At 44.3% G+C, this 15,388-nt stretch overlaps 1 protein-coding gene across 3 annotated transcripts in view; it reads right to left on the reverse strand.

Annotated features, from left to right (window-relative positions):
- JARID2 (jumonji and AT-rich interaction domain containing 2) overlaps positions 1-15,388 on the reverse strand; it is a 100,319-nt gene that overhangs the window by 12,919 nt on the left and 72,012 nt on the right. For all 3 annotated transcript variants that reach the window (XM_055799230.1, XM_055799231.1, XM_055799229.1), the window contains 7 exons: positions 13,992-14,491; positions 8,722-8,814; positions 8,166-8,284; positions 7,915-7,985; positions 6,954-7,068; positions 2,530-2,635; positions 1,502-1,684 (listed from right to left, as the gene is read on the reverse strand). In XM_055799230.1, coding sequence (XP_055655205.1) covers positions 1,502-1,684; positions 2,530-2,635; positions 6,954-7,068; positions 7,915-7,985; positions 8,166-8,284; positions 8,722-8,814; positions 13,992-14,491 — 1,187 coding nt within the window. The remainder of the gene's footprint in view (positions 1-1,501; positions 1,685-2,529; positions 2,636-6,953; positions 7,069-7,914; positions 7,986-8,165; positions 8,285-8,721; positions 8,815-13,991; positions 14,492-15,388) is intronic.

Consider the following 15,388-nt stretch of genomic DNA (forward strand, 5'->3'; position numbering starts at 1 on the left):
TGCTCCTTACACAGAACGTCTCACAATCTCTGAAAAGCACAATCCCAGCCAGCCTTACAAAATGGCAAACTGCCCTGTTAAAGTGAAGGAACCAAGGAAGAACTTCCAAAATTTAAAGGAGTTAAGAACATTGGATAGCTTGAGGAAAGAAGTGGAGCAGGAGGAGAAGGAAAAGAACAATGCAATAGGTGTTTCCAGAGTTATTTTGATACAAACACAGATCTGTGGTTCTTGTAAAGTTTGTGAAAGCTGTGCCTTCAGTTTCCAAGGTGGGTTATCACAGATTGGAATCTGCTAGATTTTCAGTCAGCTTATATTTACCCAGTGCAAAGCTCTTAAAAATTAATCAAAAGAAACTGTTCTTCAGAATTTGAGGCACCAAGAAGAGTTTTTTAATTGCTGCATAGTGATTTTTGTCTCTTACAGGAGTAGCATTTTCACAATATCAAACGAGTTCAGTAGAGTAATAGCTACAGCATATGGAGTTAATATACTTGTGTACCTTCAGACAGAAAAGGTTAGCTCAGAATACTCATTCCTTACCTACACACATATACAATTCCCACCTTCCCCCAAAATAAATCTGTAATAAAATAACCTTTTATTTCAAAGTAAGTTAATATACAGTTAGTATAACCAGGCTGGAAGAATTCCATTAACCCTAAAGAACCAAAACCTAAATGTGGACATATTACATTTAATTGCTTACTAACCACTTGGTCTGAAGCTGTAAATGGTAATTTACTAGTGGCTTAGCTATAAAACACTACCAAAATAGCATCTGTAACCCATAGCGTATTTGAGGAGGTTAGGAACACAGTTAGTGACATGTATTCTTTGTCCAAGGATGCAGAAATGTAGCCAAAATCATGACGACTGGACAATTCACCTGTTTGTGTCTGCAGGCAACCTGCCCCGGTTAGTTGCGTGACAAGGGAACGGGAAGGTTTTTTTATTACATCTTAGTATCGGATGGGCTCCTCAGCGAACCTAACGACTTTCAAGTCAATTAAAATTGAAATTGCCCTGATCAACAGCTTTTCCTGAATGAAGGGGCAGAGAAAGAAGCAATACAGCTGTGAGTATTAACTGACTCTGCCTATCATAGGAGCTAACAAGCACAGTTATTCAGATATTTGCACCTGAGATTCTAATGGTTCTAGAAAACATCACTTTAAAAAAAAAATGTAATAATACAATATATTATCATTAGCTCTGAAGGGATTTTTGAAAAGCTTCCTCGCAAACTGGTCTGCAGGCATAACATTCTTCTGAATTTTTCAAATATACAGTGGATTTTAGCTCTCAATTAACAACTCGGTTGCTTTTCTGAAAACACTGGATCATCTTATGCCTGGCAGAACTTTTTAAATTTAGTAAGTCCACAGAAATAGACATAGTTGTACTAGTCTCACACTGCTACTGATCCTGGAATGTCTGGTTTGCTGTCATTTTAGATGGCAGGGCCGTGAATCCATTTTAACTCCTTTTCTCAACTTACCTTGGCTGTTTTAAAGCCCATACTTGTCCACTGGGTGGTAGCAAAGTGAACTGTTTCAGAGACACTATAGCCACAACACACTTTGGACACAAAGGATCCAGGAAAACAGACCACAAACTGCCCGCTCTGCTGTACAGTACGGTGCACCCTGATCCCCTCCTTACACAAGATTTCTGGGGAGATCTGGAAAGACATCAAAGCAAAACAAAACAAGACACACACACACACAAAAAAAAAAAATTAGAACTTTCTTTAACAGTTAGATTCCCTTCCTTACTGGGTAATGCCACATCCCACTTGTGGAAAAAAGCTGTGCTCTGCTAACAGCTCTGCTCCGTGCGCTTTCCCTCTTCCCTTCTGCCCATGCCGAAGTTGAGTATTTGGAGCGTGAATTACAGAAGTGGCTCTTTTGAAACCAACAGTTGAAACCTTCCCTTGCCAGAGAATCTCAAACACAACGCCCCAAAACATTTTCATCTACTACTACGGGCAGTAAAGCGGGCCATTCGGCTTAGCACCTCCATCTCCTCAGACCTGGCACTGAACCCACCTTGCTACTGCTCTTCTGTTAGAGGATGTGAACATGGCTGGCCAAGGGAGTCTTGTTTGTCGTGGGCTCCCTAATTTATACTTAAATGCACCGAATGGAAATTGTTATCCACAAAATATAGAAGAGAGCCAAATATACTTTGAAATCCTTTGAAGTATTAGGCTTCTCATATCCATGCTGGCATCATAAAATGTCAATCATGGCAGATAATTGATTATAAAACACTCCCTTTGTGAGGTTAAATACATTATGGACAGTATTAAAAATGGACATTTATTGCACTGTCACATTTATTTTTATTTCAACATGTGAGCCTTGTTAGAAAAATGCCACAGGGGTAAACACTGCAAGCAGAAAGTAGCCAGATTTTAACAACAGCCTCTGCAGCATGGTAGTACAATACAAATCCAAAATAAATCCCCAAGCAACCAGCCTTGGGTTCTCGGATGGGAATACCTCTCCCAGTGTTATAACCTACCATTACATTACTTTCAAGCATTTCCAGCCCTGGAGTGCCATTGGCTTGCAGCAGGGTATGTACCACATCATCAAGTTTGTTCTCCTCCGCAGCAGGAATGCAATACCTGTTGTTTTGTCAGAGGAAAAGAGAAAGATTTACTGTGGAGTAAATAACGGGCCACAGCTACACAGGAACAGGCAATTCAGACCAGGGCATTCATTAAAAGAAAGAAATTAAACACAGGCTTTCCCACACAGATCTTTTTGGTGAAATGCTGAGGTTTCGTAGAAAGCTGTTTATTTAGACTCAGTCTGATGGCGTTCACTAGATGCCAAAGGACACCATATCCCCAAAACAGAAATGTGAAAACTCAGTGCTCTGTACAATCAGAGGAGAGACATCAGCAACAGAATGATGATTATTCTAATGGCACCAAAACAGCTATTTTTGGGCAGAAGCTTGCATCTTGTGAGCACCAATGTATGTTCTGTTATCTTTATTGTAAATGGTTGTATTTATTACTGTGCATCAACCAAAGGATCTTTATATTTAATAATGTTTTCTGTTTGTAACAACCAGGAAGCCACAAGTCACCTTTACTGTTAGCACACAAAGTAGCCTAAGACCTTCTTGCTTTGCTTACTAACCAAATCCCACATCCCTCCTCTCCCTTGCAAGAAAAGAAAGACCTGACTAAGAGCAGCCAAAGCAGCAGGAGAGATTTAAAACTCTGCTGGGTATGTGCCGAGCTGCACATCCTCCTCTCCTTTAGCAGCCAAGGAGGCAGCTGTCCTCTCTGTGCTCACTGCCAGCAGCATGCTCCCTAGGCAGAAGTGACAAGAAAGAACAGAGAGTCTCAGGTCTTGGCTTCACACATCCAGGGAACTGCTGTTTTGCTGGATGCAGGGAGGTGATACAGTGACAACTGGCTGCTACTCTTGATTGCACCCCGCCAGAAGGGTAACGGTTCATGTCCACCCAGAAGACACCTCTTCCCAAGGTCTAGTAGCTGGTACCTGACAACTGTGAACTGAGCGGTGCAGCTTGGTAAGAAAAACAATGCAAATCCTGGGATTCCCAAACCTGGAGATGCTGCCGTGCTATGCTTTATGTGTGACATTACTTTATTTGGATTTGTTATGCTCAGGCAAGTAAAAAAGCATCCCCAGGTTTATCACGCCTTGCCAGTTCACTTCAAGCAATGAGACCTCAACCTGAAGCCCATCTGCCCCCAACACCAGACACACACACACACTCGGAGCCCTTTTTCCAAACCTGGCGACAAGAGAATGAATCTGCAAAGATTTGGGGCAAAGGGTACAGTTCACTCTTCACTCATTGGTCCCTCCATCAATTTCATCAAGTGTTCTGCTGGCCTTATAGACCTTGTTAGGGTATTTACTTACAATGTGCAGGAATATTAATTCTGTATGCATCATACAGAGTTACCCTGCAGGCCGTAGGAGGCTGTACTTCCTATGATTTGACTATTTCCTTACTCTTCACCGTACTGATGATAACTTTGATTTGTCTTTGTTGAACTTCAAGTCAAGAACCAGAAGAGATGACGGATAAACCTGTTTGCCCAGGTTTACACAGACTGACTCCTTACATCTCTGTTGACAATGAACAGGACCTTGCTAAGAAATCCTAGGGTTACAGAGTGCTGAAGTGCAAGAACTACATCTTGATAAGGATCAAGTCCCAACAGCAATTTTATATGCATGCCATGTATCAAATACTTTGTAGTACCTGTGTTCCTAACAGTGACAGTTTCAGAACACTCCATGTGTGTAGCATATTACTCCAGTTACACTGTCATCACAGATTTTAAACAGTGATGGAAATATTTCACATTCCAACCCAGAATATGGCAGAGCCCACTCCTCCCTTTTAAAGTCAGAAAATATAGCTGGAACAGCCAAAATATTCAAGCATGCAGTCCCTCCGGAGATGGGACCAGGAAAAACCATGGGAAGGATGTGTGAGGAGGGGAGGCAGCGCAGGAGTGCATGGGACTATCGGACTGCTGGCAGGACTGAGGAGAATTGGGGATACTTTGCAACTGTGGTATACACTGCAATTTCACTAATTTGCAATTCTTGATGTACCTATAAAAATGGGAAGTGAGCAGCCGGTATAGACTTCTGAGTGTCTGGGGAAGAACAAGGCTTTCTTCTCTCTTTTAACGGGCACTGAGGACACCCCTCCCAGAATAAAAAGGTTAGGTCACTGACCTGCCCTGCATGCAAATTGAGTTCTCCCATTTACTGTTCAGGAGGTAAAACCTGAGAGATTAGAGAGTGACCTGAGCAATCTGCAGGTAAATGAAGCACCACTGATTTTAGTACCACAGGGATCTGTCCCTGGAAGAGAAGACTAGGGGATGCTGGGTGGACTTCACAAGACAGAGGAGAGCTTTGGTGCCCAGTGGCCTGCCTTCGTATCACTGAAGCAGCCACTGAAAGCAATGCTGTCAGGGCTACTCCAGGTATTATGTCAGGCTGAGAGTTATTAAATTCATCTTTTCCTCCATAAAGTTGGATACTTTATTGCAGTATTAAAAGTTGTAATGAGTTAATAATGAATACTAGCCTGACAATTCAGCCTGGCCGCCTTGATGAAGAATAAGCTTTTACAGACAAAGGAGTTGCACTTCTTCCTTCTTATGAGTTATTCCGGCTTACTCACCGTGTTTCATGAAGGCAATCATCCCAACTACACCTGAAGCTATGTCCTTCCACGTATAAGTAAGCCCATCAAGAAAAAGCAAATGGCTTCTTTGGTTTTATTCTTCTCAGCTTGGAAAAACAGGAACAGTAGCTTTCCTAAAACTTTGGCTGGCTGCATTCAAGCCTGTTCAATCCCAAAAGGCGCATGCTTTGACAGGCACAGTATGAAGAGTGGCCTCAGAACTTAATTAGGGGATTCCTCAATGCCTTCTGTTTGGAATTTACTGTCATTTAAGAGTAGATGAATGTCATAGAGAGAAACAGACTCACCTAAGGTTGAGGACAATGGAGCTTGCTCAGCATTTTGTCCTGATAGTATATTATCATAAAAGATTACTGATTCACGGAAGAGGGAGAAGAGCCATGAAATGCCAATGACAGAAACTGACAAACTCCCAGGTCTGCAGCATAATCCAGTGTGTACCTTTACCCCCTGGTATGATCACACACAGAGTATTTCTCCAACTTAAATATTTAGAGATGAGCTCCTGCTTTAATGGTTTCCGCCAGGATTTCAAAGCCTTTTTTTCTGGGCTGTGTACTTTCCCAGTGACAGCTGGGTCAGCACCCCTTGCACCATCAGCAGCTGAGAAACATTAAAGGTAATGGCACCAGTACACACTTTGCACATGAATGAAGAGCAGCTGACACTGCCACTGCCACCATGGGGACTTCTGGGTGCAAAGGGGGCCCTGAGGGCCTTCCCCTGGCACACCACTGAGGAGCCAAGGGCTCCAGTAGTTCAGTGTTCAAGAGAGGAACTGCTGGAACTGCTGAAAGGGAACCAGCTTCTCACCTTCACACCGAGGCACCATTTAAGTACTTTTCTTCTCTGTTTATTGCATTTCCTCTGATCAAGAACCACAGCTACACTGCTTATCATTCATTGCTCTCACTGATGATCCTCTTGGGTAGTAACACCAGTATCACAAGAAGCTGTCAGAAAGGCACATGACATGCCAGCAGCACCTGCTTCCTCTAATCCCTCCATCAGCTGTTGTACTTCCATTGCAATCTAACTCATCATCTACAGTAGTATGTACGCACTGAACTCGGGAAGGATTCACTATGTTCAAAAAACCATTTTTAAGCTGAGTATTAACTCTATTTGCACGATTCTACAAAATATGAACTGCAGCTAGCAACTAACTGCTGATGCCCACATAGAGACACTAAAGTGACGTGTAATCCTATTAAAAATTATTATCATGTGATAATTTTTTACAAAAATTGTACAGGAGTAAATACTAGGGACCTGGTAGATACAGAGTTCAAAATGTTTTGCATAAACGAAGAAAGCAGTGCCTATTCAGTCAGAGCATGGATTCAATTACTTTACAAGTGGCAATACGGAGCTAGCTGACAAGTGTCCTCGTCAGCCTAAGGAAAGCCTGCCTTGGCTAGCTGTCACCTGGCTTCTATGTCATGAAAACTTTCCACGGATAAAAGCCTACGTCAAGGCAGAAACAGTTTATTGCTAAATACCTTTGAAGAGAGCGTGGAAGATAAACGTGAAACTTTCCTTCCAGGAAAGGGTGTTTCATGACTTCAGTTTATATTACATTTCCCCATTAAAACCGTAACCACACGCACTGGACCTTCTCTAGTGAGATTCACTCCCACAAAAGGCACTACACGAGCTGCTGCTAACACAGCCTCCAGCCAGCCACTGCGGTGAGCGCAAAGGAAACCAAACACAGGAATACCTACCAAATGCAATCAGCACCAGTGTGTAAGTAGTCAATGTATGGAAGGTGATTTTGGTCTCGAGACCAGCATGAGGTAGAAAAGACCATGCCAATATTTAGCCAAGGAATTGTCACTCCTAAAACAAAAAGATTGAAAAGGAGTTTTGAGTAACTGCAGTTTCTAATTAAAAGATAGTTTGAGGGGACATTTCAGTTGAAAAACTTGTTCTACCCACGAGCTGACCATTAAGTTTTAAGTCTTCCTACCACAGTGAATAATTCACAGAAAAGTAATTTAACAAATTCAGCATTTTCCACTAACAAAGTATCTACCAGCCAATTACAGTGCCTTTGAACATATTTGTTTTCTAACAGCTGTAAAAAAATTTCATTCTGTAGAGAGTTTACTAATACCCGTAATTCAAGCTCAACACCACTGATCAGAGGAGGATGCTTCACGTTGTCATGGGTACACGTCCTTGTAAGCAGGTATCCTGTTTCCCAGCTGGTTAGTGCATGCTCAGCACCAGCACAGCAGACTGAATTATGCTTTCAGCTGATGTTTCTACCAGTGAGCTGCAATGGCAAATACACAGCTGGAGAAGTCGTGACAATTCTTTTAGAAAGCTTGTGTGCTGCTTTGCCCAGCACGACAGACTTAGGTTTGCAAGGAAGGAAGCTGCACGGCTCTGTCCTTCGTCACCCTGACACAAAGCAAGAACACAGATACCAGCAACAGCAGAAAGAGATACAGCGAGTACAGCTGGTTCCTCCCAGGTATACGGTCTCAGCTATCCGTTAATTCTTTATCTGTACACCTGCCTTCATTCCTTTAAATAAATACCGCCTGCTACATACTACTGCGTGTCTGCCTGGTCAGCCAGCGAACAGAGGGGCCAGAAAGAGGGAGAAGACTTTGGTGACTACACCACCACATTTAGAGATAACTTAGACCCGATGGAAACGTAGGAAAGAGACCTTACCAGGCACAGCACCAAGATGTCGCAGGATGGATCCTGTATTATTAGGAAGGACTGTGAGGTTCCACCCATGCCTGTGTAAGGGGTGACAGAGATGCAGACACGTCAGTGCACGTTCCTGGTGCCAACATCCTCCGTGCCAAGCTCCTCTGCTGGCCTCGTAACCCACCCCCACCCCCCCCCCTCCCCCCTCTGCTCAGCACAACGGGGCAGCAAGCACAAGTCCACAAAGCGGGAGGATTTGGTGATCTTACCTTGAAAATGGTTCAGATTTTCCCACAGGAAAGCCACTCCCGTGGGTGTTGGTATCTACTTTTCCACAATGCACTGCTACGTGGCAATCTTTCTGTTCCACTATCCGCCAATATTCTTGCTGTGGTAAGAGAAAGTGGTAATGCATTTTTAATTCACTGAACAAGTTATCTCTCATTAAAATATAAACCCCAGAAATTTACAGGGCTTTCATGACCTCAGTGTAATTCAACCTAAAACACCACTTAAAAGTAAGAATATAAATACATAAAAGTAACAATTGTTTGGGAAGACAGAATTTAGATCCTCTTGACTCCTGTGCTTCAGCACAGGACGGATTAAGACTTCTTTCTCTCCTTCAGTTCCTCAACACCTTTATTAAAAACATCAAAAAAAATTAAAAGGAAGAATCAGTACCATGTCCATCTAACCATTTATTTTTCTCCCATGCTAGACAGCTTTAAACTGTTTATGGTAATGCCTGAACGTCAACTGTTCTGAATCCCCATATTCAATTCCCTGAAATAAAACTTTTACCACCCTGTGTGCTGGCCTCACCTCTACTTCAGCTACTGTAGGCTCCTTTGTGAAGCACATGTTCATGATGTTTCTTGCTGTTCGGTAGAAGGTTGTTAAAGAAACAGACCTACCCTGTGGAAAAAGAAATTAAAAGTGAAAAAAAAAAACCACCCCAACATGCCTCCATTCCTCCTGACCACACTCTTTACTCTATGTGATCAACCCCAGACCACAGTAGGGGGAAAGAGGGCAACATCTCCAGAACACTGTGGGTCTAAAGCTCGTTTCTTATCTAAGGGAAAATACCTCAAAAGCAACAGAAATTTAATCACATTGAATCACCAAACCAACCACCTAGGCGGCCAATGGAATGCCCCCAGAAGTCCACGTATACTGCTTTGTCCAGCACAATGCTCTAGGTTTGATAAAGACAGACGACAGACATGGCCCAGCTTTCTGTGACAAGTTGCAAAGGACCCAGCTGGCAGCCCTACCTGCATTTTACAATCAAATCCAATACGTGATGGAAGGACCATGGCTATGGTCTTTCTATACAGAGAAACAGGTGAAAAAACCCAGGAAATTCACAGAAATGTTCAACGTCAAACTAGTATTGTATGTGATGGAAGGGGGTTGCCAAACGCAGGGTTTACCAAGACTGCTGTAATTCCCTGCTCACGAAAACGAGTTATGCTCAATTCAATAAAAGCTGGAATAAAATGTAAGGAACCAGGACTTGTTATTACATGGCTGAGAAAAGTAAAACACAGTCAAACTGCCAAATGAGCATGCTCTTTCTTGGCACTGCTGCAGGAGCTCTGCGAGAGGCTTGGGTTTCTGCCTGAGCTATACTAACTTTCTGGATACCTGCTTTCACACATACCTAGAACGCCAGATGCTCTGGGACGCGGCCTCAAAGGCTTTCAAGGCAGAGGCACGAGAACCCACTTGCTCCTTTCAGCCCAGAAATACAGGTATGCCCAGACAGGGCCAATCCTATCTCGATCTCCACCCCACAGCTGGAGAAACATCCTGGGAAGCAGTGAGCCAGGAGAGCTGGCAGGCACCACACTAGCTGCTGGGGCCATACTGGTTTGTGGGCATCACTACAGGCAGACACAGCCTTGCTATGCAAACATGAAAGTGAAAATATCTTTGACCCTCACCAGATCTACTGTTCCTTCCTCTAACTCCCATCATGTCAACTGGTTGCCCATCTGAGCAACCACAGACTTAAAAACTCCATGTAAATGAACATTTTATTACTCAGACTATTACCTTCCTAGTTTTTCAATTATGAAACAGATCTGCCAAACCACCTCAGCCTTTTCTTCTGCTGAATTTATTTAAGAACTATGCCCAAGAGTAAACTAGAAACAACTATACAAGCAGCTTTTCCCCCAGAGGCCAAGTCTATCGCTTTGCCATGCCCCTACGGTTGTAACATTGTCACTTTTTAATTGAATACAGCATAATTAGCTGTAACAAAAAAGTTTGTGAAATGCCCGGGGCCTGGGGCCCTCTGATTCCCATAAACTTCAGAGTTGGATTCTCTGCGATACAATAAGCAATTTCCTTCATCTTTTAATGCCCTCATGAATCATTTATTGAGGCAGCCTTTTACAACAAAACCTCTTGTAAAATGCGGGACCCGCACCAGCAGTCATCACACCCGAGCACAGACCGCACCGCTCGCAAACCAGCACACGCTCTGCAGCAGCTTCCTTGGCACACCTACTCGCCTCTTCCTCTCATCTTATACAGAAAAACAAGAGTAAGGACTCATCTTCCAAGATTAACCATGTCTTTCCATTTCTCACATAAGCAGCAAGCAAGAAAAAAGGAAGTAGAAAAACTGAACAGTTCAGCCTTTTAAAATCGCACATACCCATTTCTTCCTCCATCAAGAACTCGGTACATTTCTAGTCTCCTAACAGTTGTAACATAAAATAAACAGCTGAGGGGTTTTTGTTGTCTTTGTTGTTTGGTTAGGGTTTGGTTTTTTTTAATCTGAGGGATCTCATAAAATGTTTTAATACCAACACAGAAAATAATCCAAAATGCATTTTAAGCAGAACACAAAATAAATTGATGAAGACTAAAATACCCTTTTCAATGCCCTCAAAAATATCTCAGCAGTTTGACAACCGTCCCGAGAGCTTCAAGCTCCTGAGCAGGGTCTCTGTTGCTGTGACAATATGACAGAGGAAGGTTTAAGGAATAAAATTTCCTATTTCCTCTCTTGATCCTTCTTCATAGCCTCTATGTTTGCCATGAGAGACAACCCAGAGCATCACCACCACCGAGCGCGGAGGGAAAGCACAGAGAAGGATGCTGCAACACTATGAATGCTGAAGACATTAAAGCAACCATAAACATGAGCAGAAGACAGATTTCACAGTAAGTCACAGGCAGGAAGGACTCCTGTTAAGCAGAGTCCAAAAATGCCGAGTCCCTGGCTGAAGAGAGCTCAGCACGGGGCTTCTGGGGCAGTTTCATGCGAGGGGTGGCACAACTTGCGCTGCTGCTTTCTTCCGCCTGCCCCTCTAACGGGTCTGCTAAGAAGCCTGCAGTTTGTTCTGTATGGCAACAAATGCTGTTTTCAGTCAGCTCCGGTACAGATTTTCAAATATTTTCAGAGCCAAAACTGGGGAAAGAAGAGCAGTGAAAAATCTTCCAGTAGATCCTGCTTTGATGACAGCAGCTTACTTCACGTACTTACAAGCGACGACGCTGTACGAGGTAGAAAAGCCATACATTTAGGAGTAAAGAAAGCAAGTGCAGCAGCCCGCAGCACACACTTAAAAAGCACAGCAGGTCTTACAGCCTGGCAAGGAGCAACACTGAAAATAATTTGGGAGCCCTGGCAGCAAGTCAGCTGAACACAAAGGAGATTTACTTTAACCTTGACATGCGATATGGTGGTAACTGCTCCTGGAAGACTGGATGTCTCGTTCTAAAAACACGTTCCAGCTCAAGCACGTGCTGACTGCACAAATTACTGTGTGAAATCCTAAATGTATGGCCCCTTCATGGTCTGAAGCATAAACTTGATGGCCTAAACTGGACTACAACCACATGATTAGCATGTTCTCCTCCAGCCCTCGATCTATGGACAGGGGCATTTATCAAAGAGGGGGGGTGTGGGTGTGCTTTTTTGTTGTTGTTTTGTGTGTGTTTTTTGTTTTTAATTAGAATTAGCAATGTGTTTTAGAAAGGAACTATTACCATCCCTCCATCTGTGGGAACTGTAACATGAGGACACGTCTGTTAAACAACTTTCAGATTTTATCAGAAACATATTAATAGGTAAAGAACACTCCCTCCTCCACAGACACACGCACAGAAGGACACCATCATTCAAGAAAAAAAGAGAATGAAGGATTAAAATTCTTCTTTCATAAAATGCCATGAAGTACCCTCTGCTTAAATCTGTAAGCCAGCACCACCTCCCCTTCAGTCTTATTAAAAAGCCTAGTGATGAGCTGCAGTCATTTCACAAGTCTTGTGGATTACTCTGATGAATCAAGACTGTTGCATAATTTTGTATTTCTATGTCTTGAAGCTGCTCTAAGTGACATAACCAGTTCTCACCATCAGTCCTACAGGGCTTTCGGCCAAGTGCTGTGGAAATGATGCTACATGCCCCTCCCTGCACGCAGACTGACCCCCAGTAAGTCCCTCAGGGCGCTCCACAACAGGGATCTCTCCAGAAACCCCCTGCAGATTTGCTTCCCCCCCATTTTCTCCCTGGTCCATCGCCTGTGACAACAGTCCCCAGTCTGCACCACACACGAGCGTGGGGTGGGATGCAAACGGGTAAGCCCCAGTGTCCGGGAAGCGGCTGTCACTCGCGTGGACAACCCCAGGAGTTGTCGGGTGGCTCCGTGTGCTGCAGCTGCTCTGGTGGCTGGGGGGAGCGCTGGCCCACAGGCCCAGCCATGCTCATCTCAGCTTCTGGGCTCGGAACAGCAGTATTTCTACCGGGTATTGCTGGACCCACACAGGGTCTGATGCTGTCAGTACCGCCAGTGCTTTTTGGGCAGCAGCAGCAATTTAGGAACTCTCAGCCTTTTGGGGTAAAGAGCTGGGGCTCAGCAGACTCAGGCTGGTTATACTACCTGTGCTAGTCTAGACGTGATTAGGATACTGCTCACAAATCCTGGTCTTACTTTGTGTCTTCTAAACTTTAACCTGGGACTCGCACTGGCCCACTAAGCCTGAGGTTGTTCATACAGCAGTCATGGTAAATTGTATCTAATTTTTCATTTAACATCATTAAGCACAGGATATTAAGCACAGAAATGCCACTTCACTACTCACAAATATTCCTGTCATTAGATAAGCTTCTCTCCAACAGCAGCATGGCGAAGAGATTGCTTTTCAAAGGTGGGATTGAGGCCAGAGCTCCTGAGTTAAAGAATTTCAGGGCTGACAAATCATAACAGGCTGCAAAAGAAACCTGAAGCAAGCTTTTAAAGCCCAAGTCATGAGCTCATGCGGTCCCTAAATAGCTTAACAATAAGCCACTTTGGGCTATCTGGCTTCATTTCCTGGTGATGGAAGTGAGATGGGAAGGGGAAGAACAGCGCATTCCTGTACTCGGCACAGACACTCAATGCTGTATTTCTCTCAGAGCACGGCTACACATTCCAGCACAACTCAAAACTGCACTGCAAGTCGCAGTGCCAAGTCCTGCTCCAAGGTAAGAGACTGCCAAATAAAAGCGAGTGGAAGAGTCAGCATTCCTTCGCAAATGGATGTACTCGGTATGTGGAGGACTGAGCGTCCATGTGACAGTTACTGCTGAGCAAAATCTGGCACCATGGATGAAAATATTGTTTGCATTTCAATTTGTCCTTTCCAAATGTAGTAGTATTTTTAGTGATGTTAGTTTTGATGTGGAGTGCTACTTCACTCAACAAGAGACTTGCAAGAAGGAGGAACAAGAAAGCAGAACATTACTTTAAATGTCACTAGAAAATGAAAATAAAAACTGTCTGCAAGGATAATTGGACAGAACTATTCAGGGAACCTCTCACAAGGAGATGAAGAGGGGCAGAGCCCAGTGCATCCTGTTACGACAGTTAACACCTTCCAGCTTTTCCAGACATCCCACAAGAGCCAGGCAGATCAGGATAAAGCCACCAGACCACCCAGCTGTGATAGCCGCTGGCTGCGCTGCTGCCTTGGGGGTGGCACTACAGCCCACCAGCTCTCCCCAGCTGGCTGGGTTAGCACCTGGATGCCACCCAGATGACAGCACCATCAGTTCTGCAAAACAAAATCGGCAGAGCCCGCCTCGTTACCTTGTATATACACTTGTGTAAGTCGCTAAGAACTCCCTCCTCCTCCTCCTCGTCCTCCTTCGTGGTCTCCTTTTCCTGAGCAAAGAGCCGCCGCCTGCCCGTCTTCAGTGGGACGTCAACTTCTTTCAACTTGTTGCGGAAGCCATTTTTGTGAACCACGCCGTTGATGAGTCCGTTTTTGGGCTCAAACCGGGGCAAGGAATGGAACTTGTAGGCATTCTCCGAATGTCCCTCCAAAGGTCCTTTCCTCTTCTCCAAGATTTCCTTTTCCAGCAAGACCTCCTTCTCCAGTTTCTTGTGCTCCTCGGGGGAGAGGGAGTCGTAGGAGAGCAAGTACTGGCAGTAGGCTTCTTGCAGCTTGGCCAGCCTGTCCTGTGCAGTTTTGGGGATGCGCAGCATGTCTGCCAGCTTGTTCCATTTCTTGAGGTCAGTCACTTGCTGCATCCCCCCCATCTCGTTGATCAGCTGGACGAAGCAGGCCAGGTCGAGCTCACAGCCTCCTGGGGTCCACATGTGCCAGGCAGCAGAGGTGGGGAAAGGGAAACACAGGAGCAGGTTAGGAAAGCTGCAGGCGGCTCACATCAAGCATGCTACTAGGCTGGGCACATACAGGATGTGCCACCTGTACGGCTCCGGGCACCGGTGCAGGATTGTCCCTATTTTGTACGCCTCCTGCTAAGACAGGCATGTTCCACTCGTTTGCTAGCTTAATTCATACAGCAGATTATACCTTGCTATTTGCAACAGCCTTCCTTACGGTTAAATTTGCTCTCCTCCTTGAGTTTCATTCCCTTCTCTCCTCAGACCACCCCCAGCTATCTCCTGACACATGTCTTTCCCCTGGTCATTACCCAGCAGAAGGGGAGAGAAGAGCTGCCCAGTTCTTTAAAAACCCACACGCTCCCACCCTCCCCTTGCCCACCACCAGTCCCACGTCTGGTTTATACCAGCAAGAAGCAAAACAAGTGTCGAAGATGGGTACTGGTAATCAAACCCACAAGTACCTATCCTTTCTGGAGATGAACCATCAGATATCTAATGGCTGCACAACGATTTGAATACAGTTAGTATTTAAAAGGAGCACATAACATCCTTAATTTCACTACAAGTAAAAAAATCCTTTAAAAAAAAACAAGGGAGGCAGGGGGCTTGCTTGGGGTTGGCGCCTGCATTAGAAAGTTCCAGGCACACCATCCTTCCAGTTTGAGACCATTCATATTTTATACTCCATTATGGTTTCGTACATTTTAAGACGACTGGCACATTTCACACTCCAGACAAAAAATAAAGATGGAGGATTATACAAAGTGCAGCATAAAAAGCAGCCAAATGGATGAGGAACAATAAAAGAAACATCATAAATACTCTCAAAGCACAGAAATAAATCATCAGTAGAA

This window comes from Falco peregrinus, chromosome 3 (assembly GCF_023634155.1).
Source record: "Falco peregrinus isolate bFalPer1 chromosome 3, bFalPer1.pri, whole genome shotgun sequence".
NCBI lineage: Eukaryota > Metazoa > Chordata > Aves > Falconiformes > Falconidae > Falco > Falco peregrinus.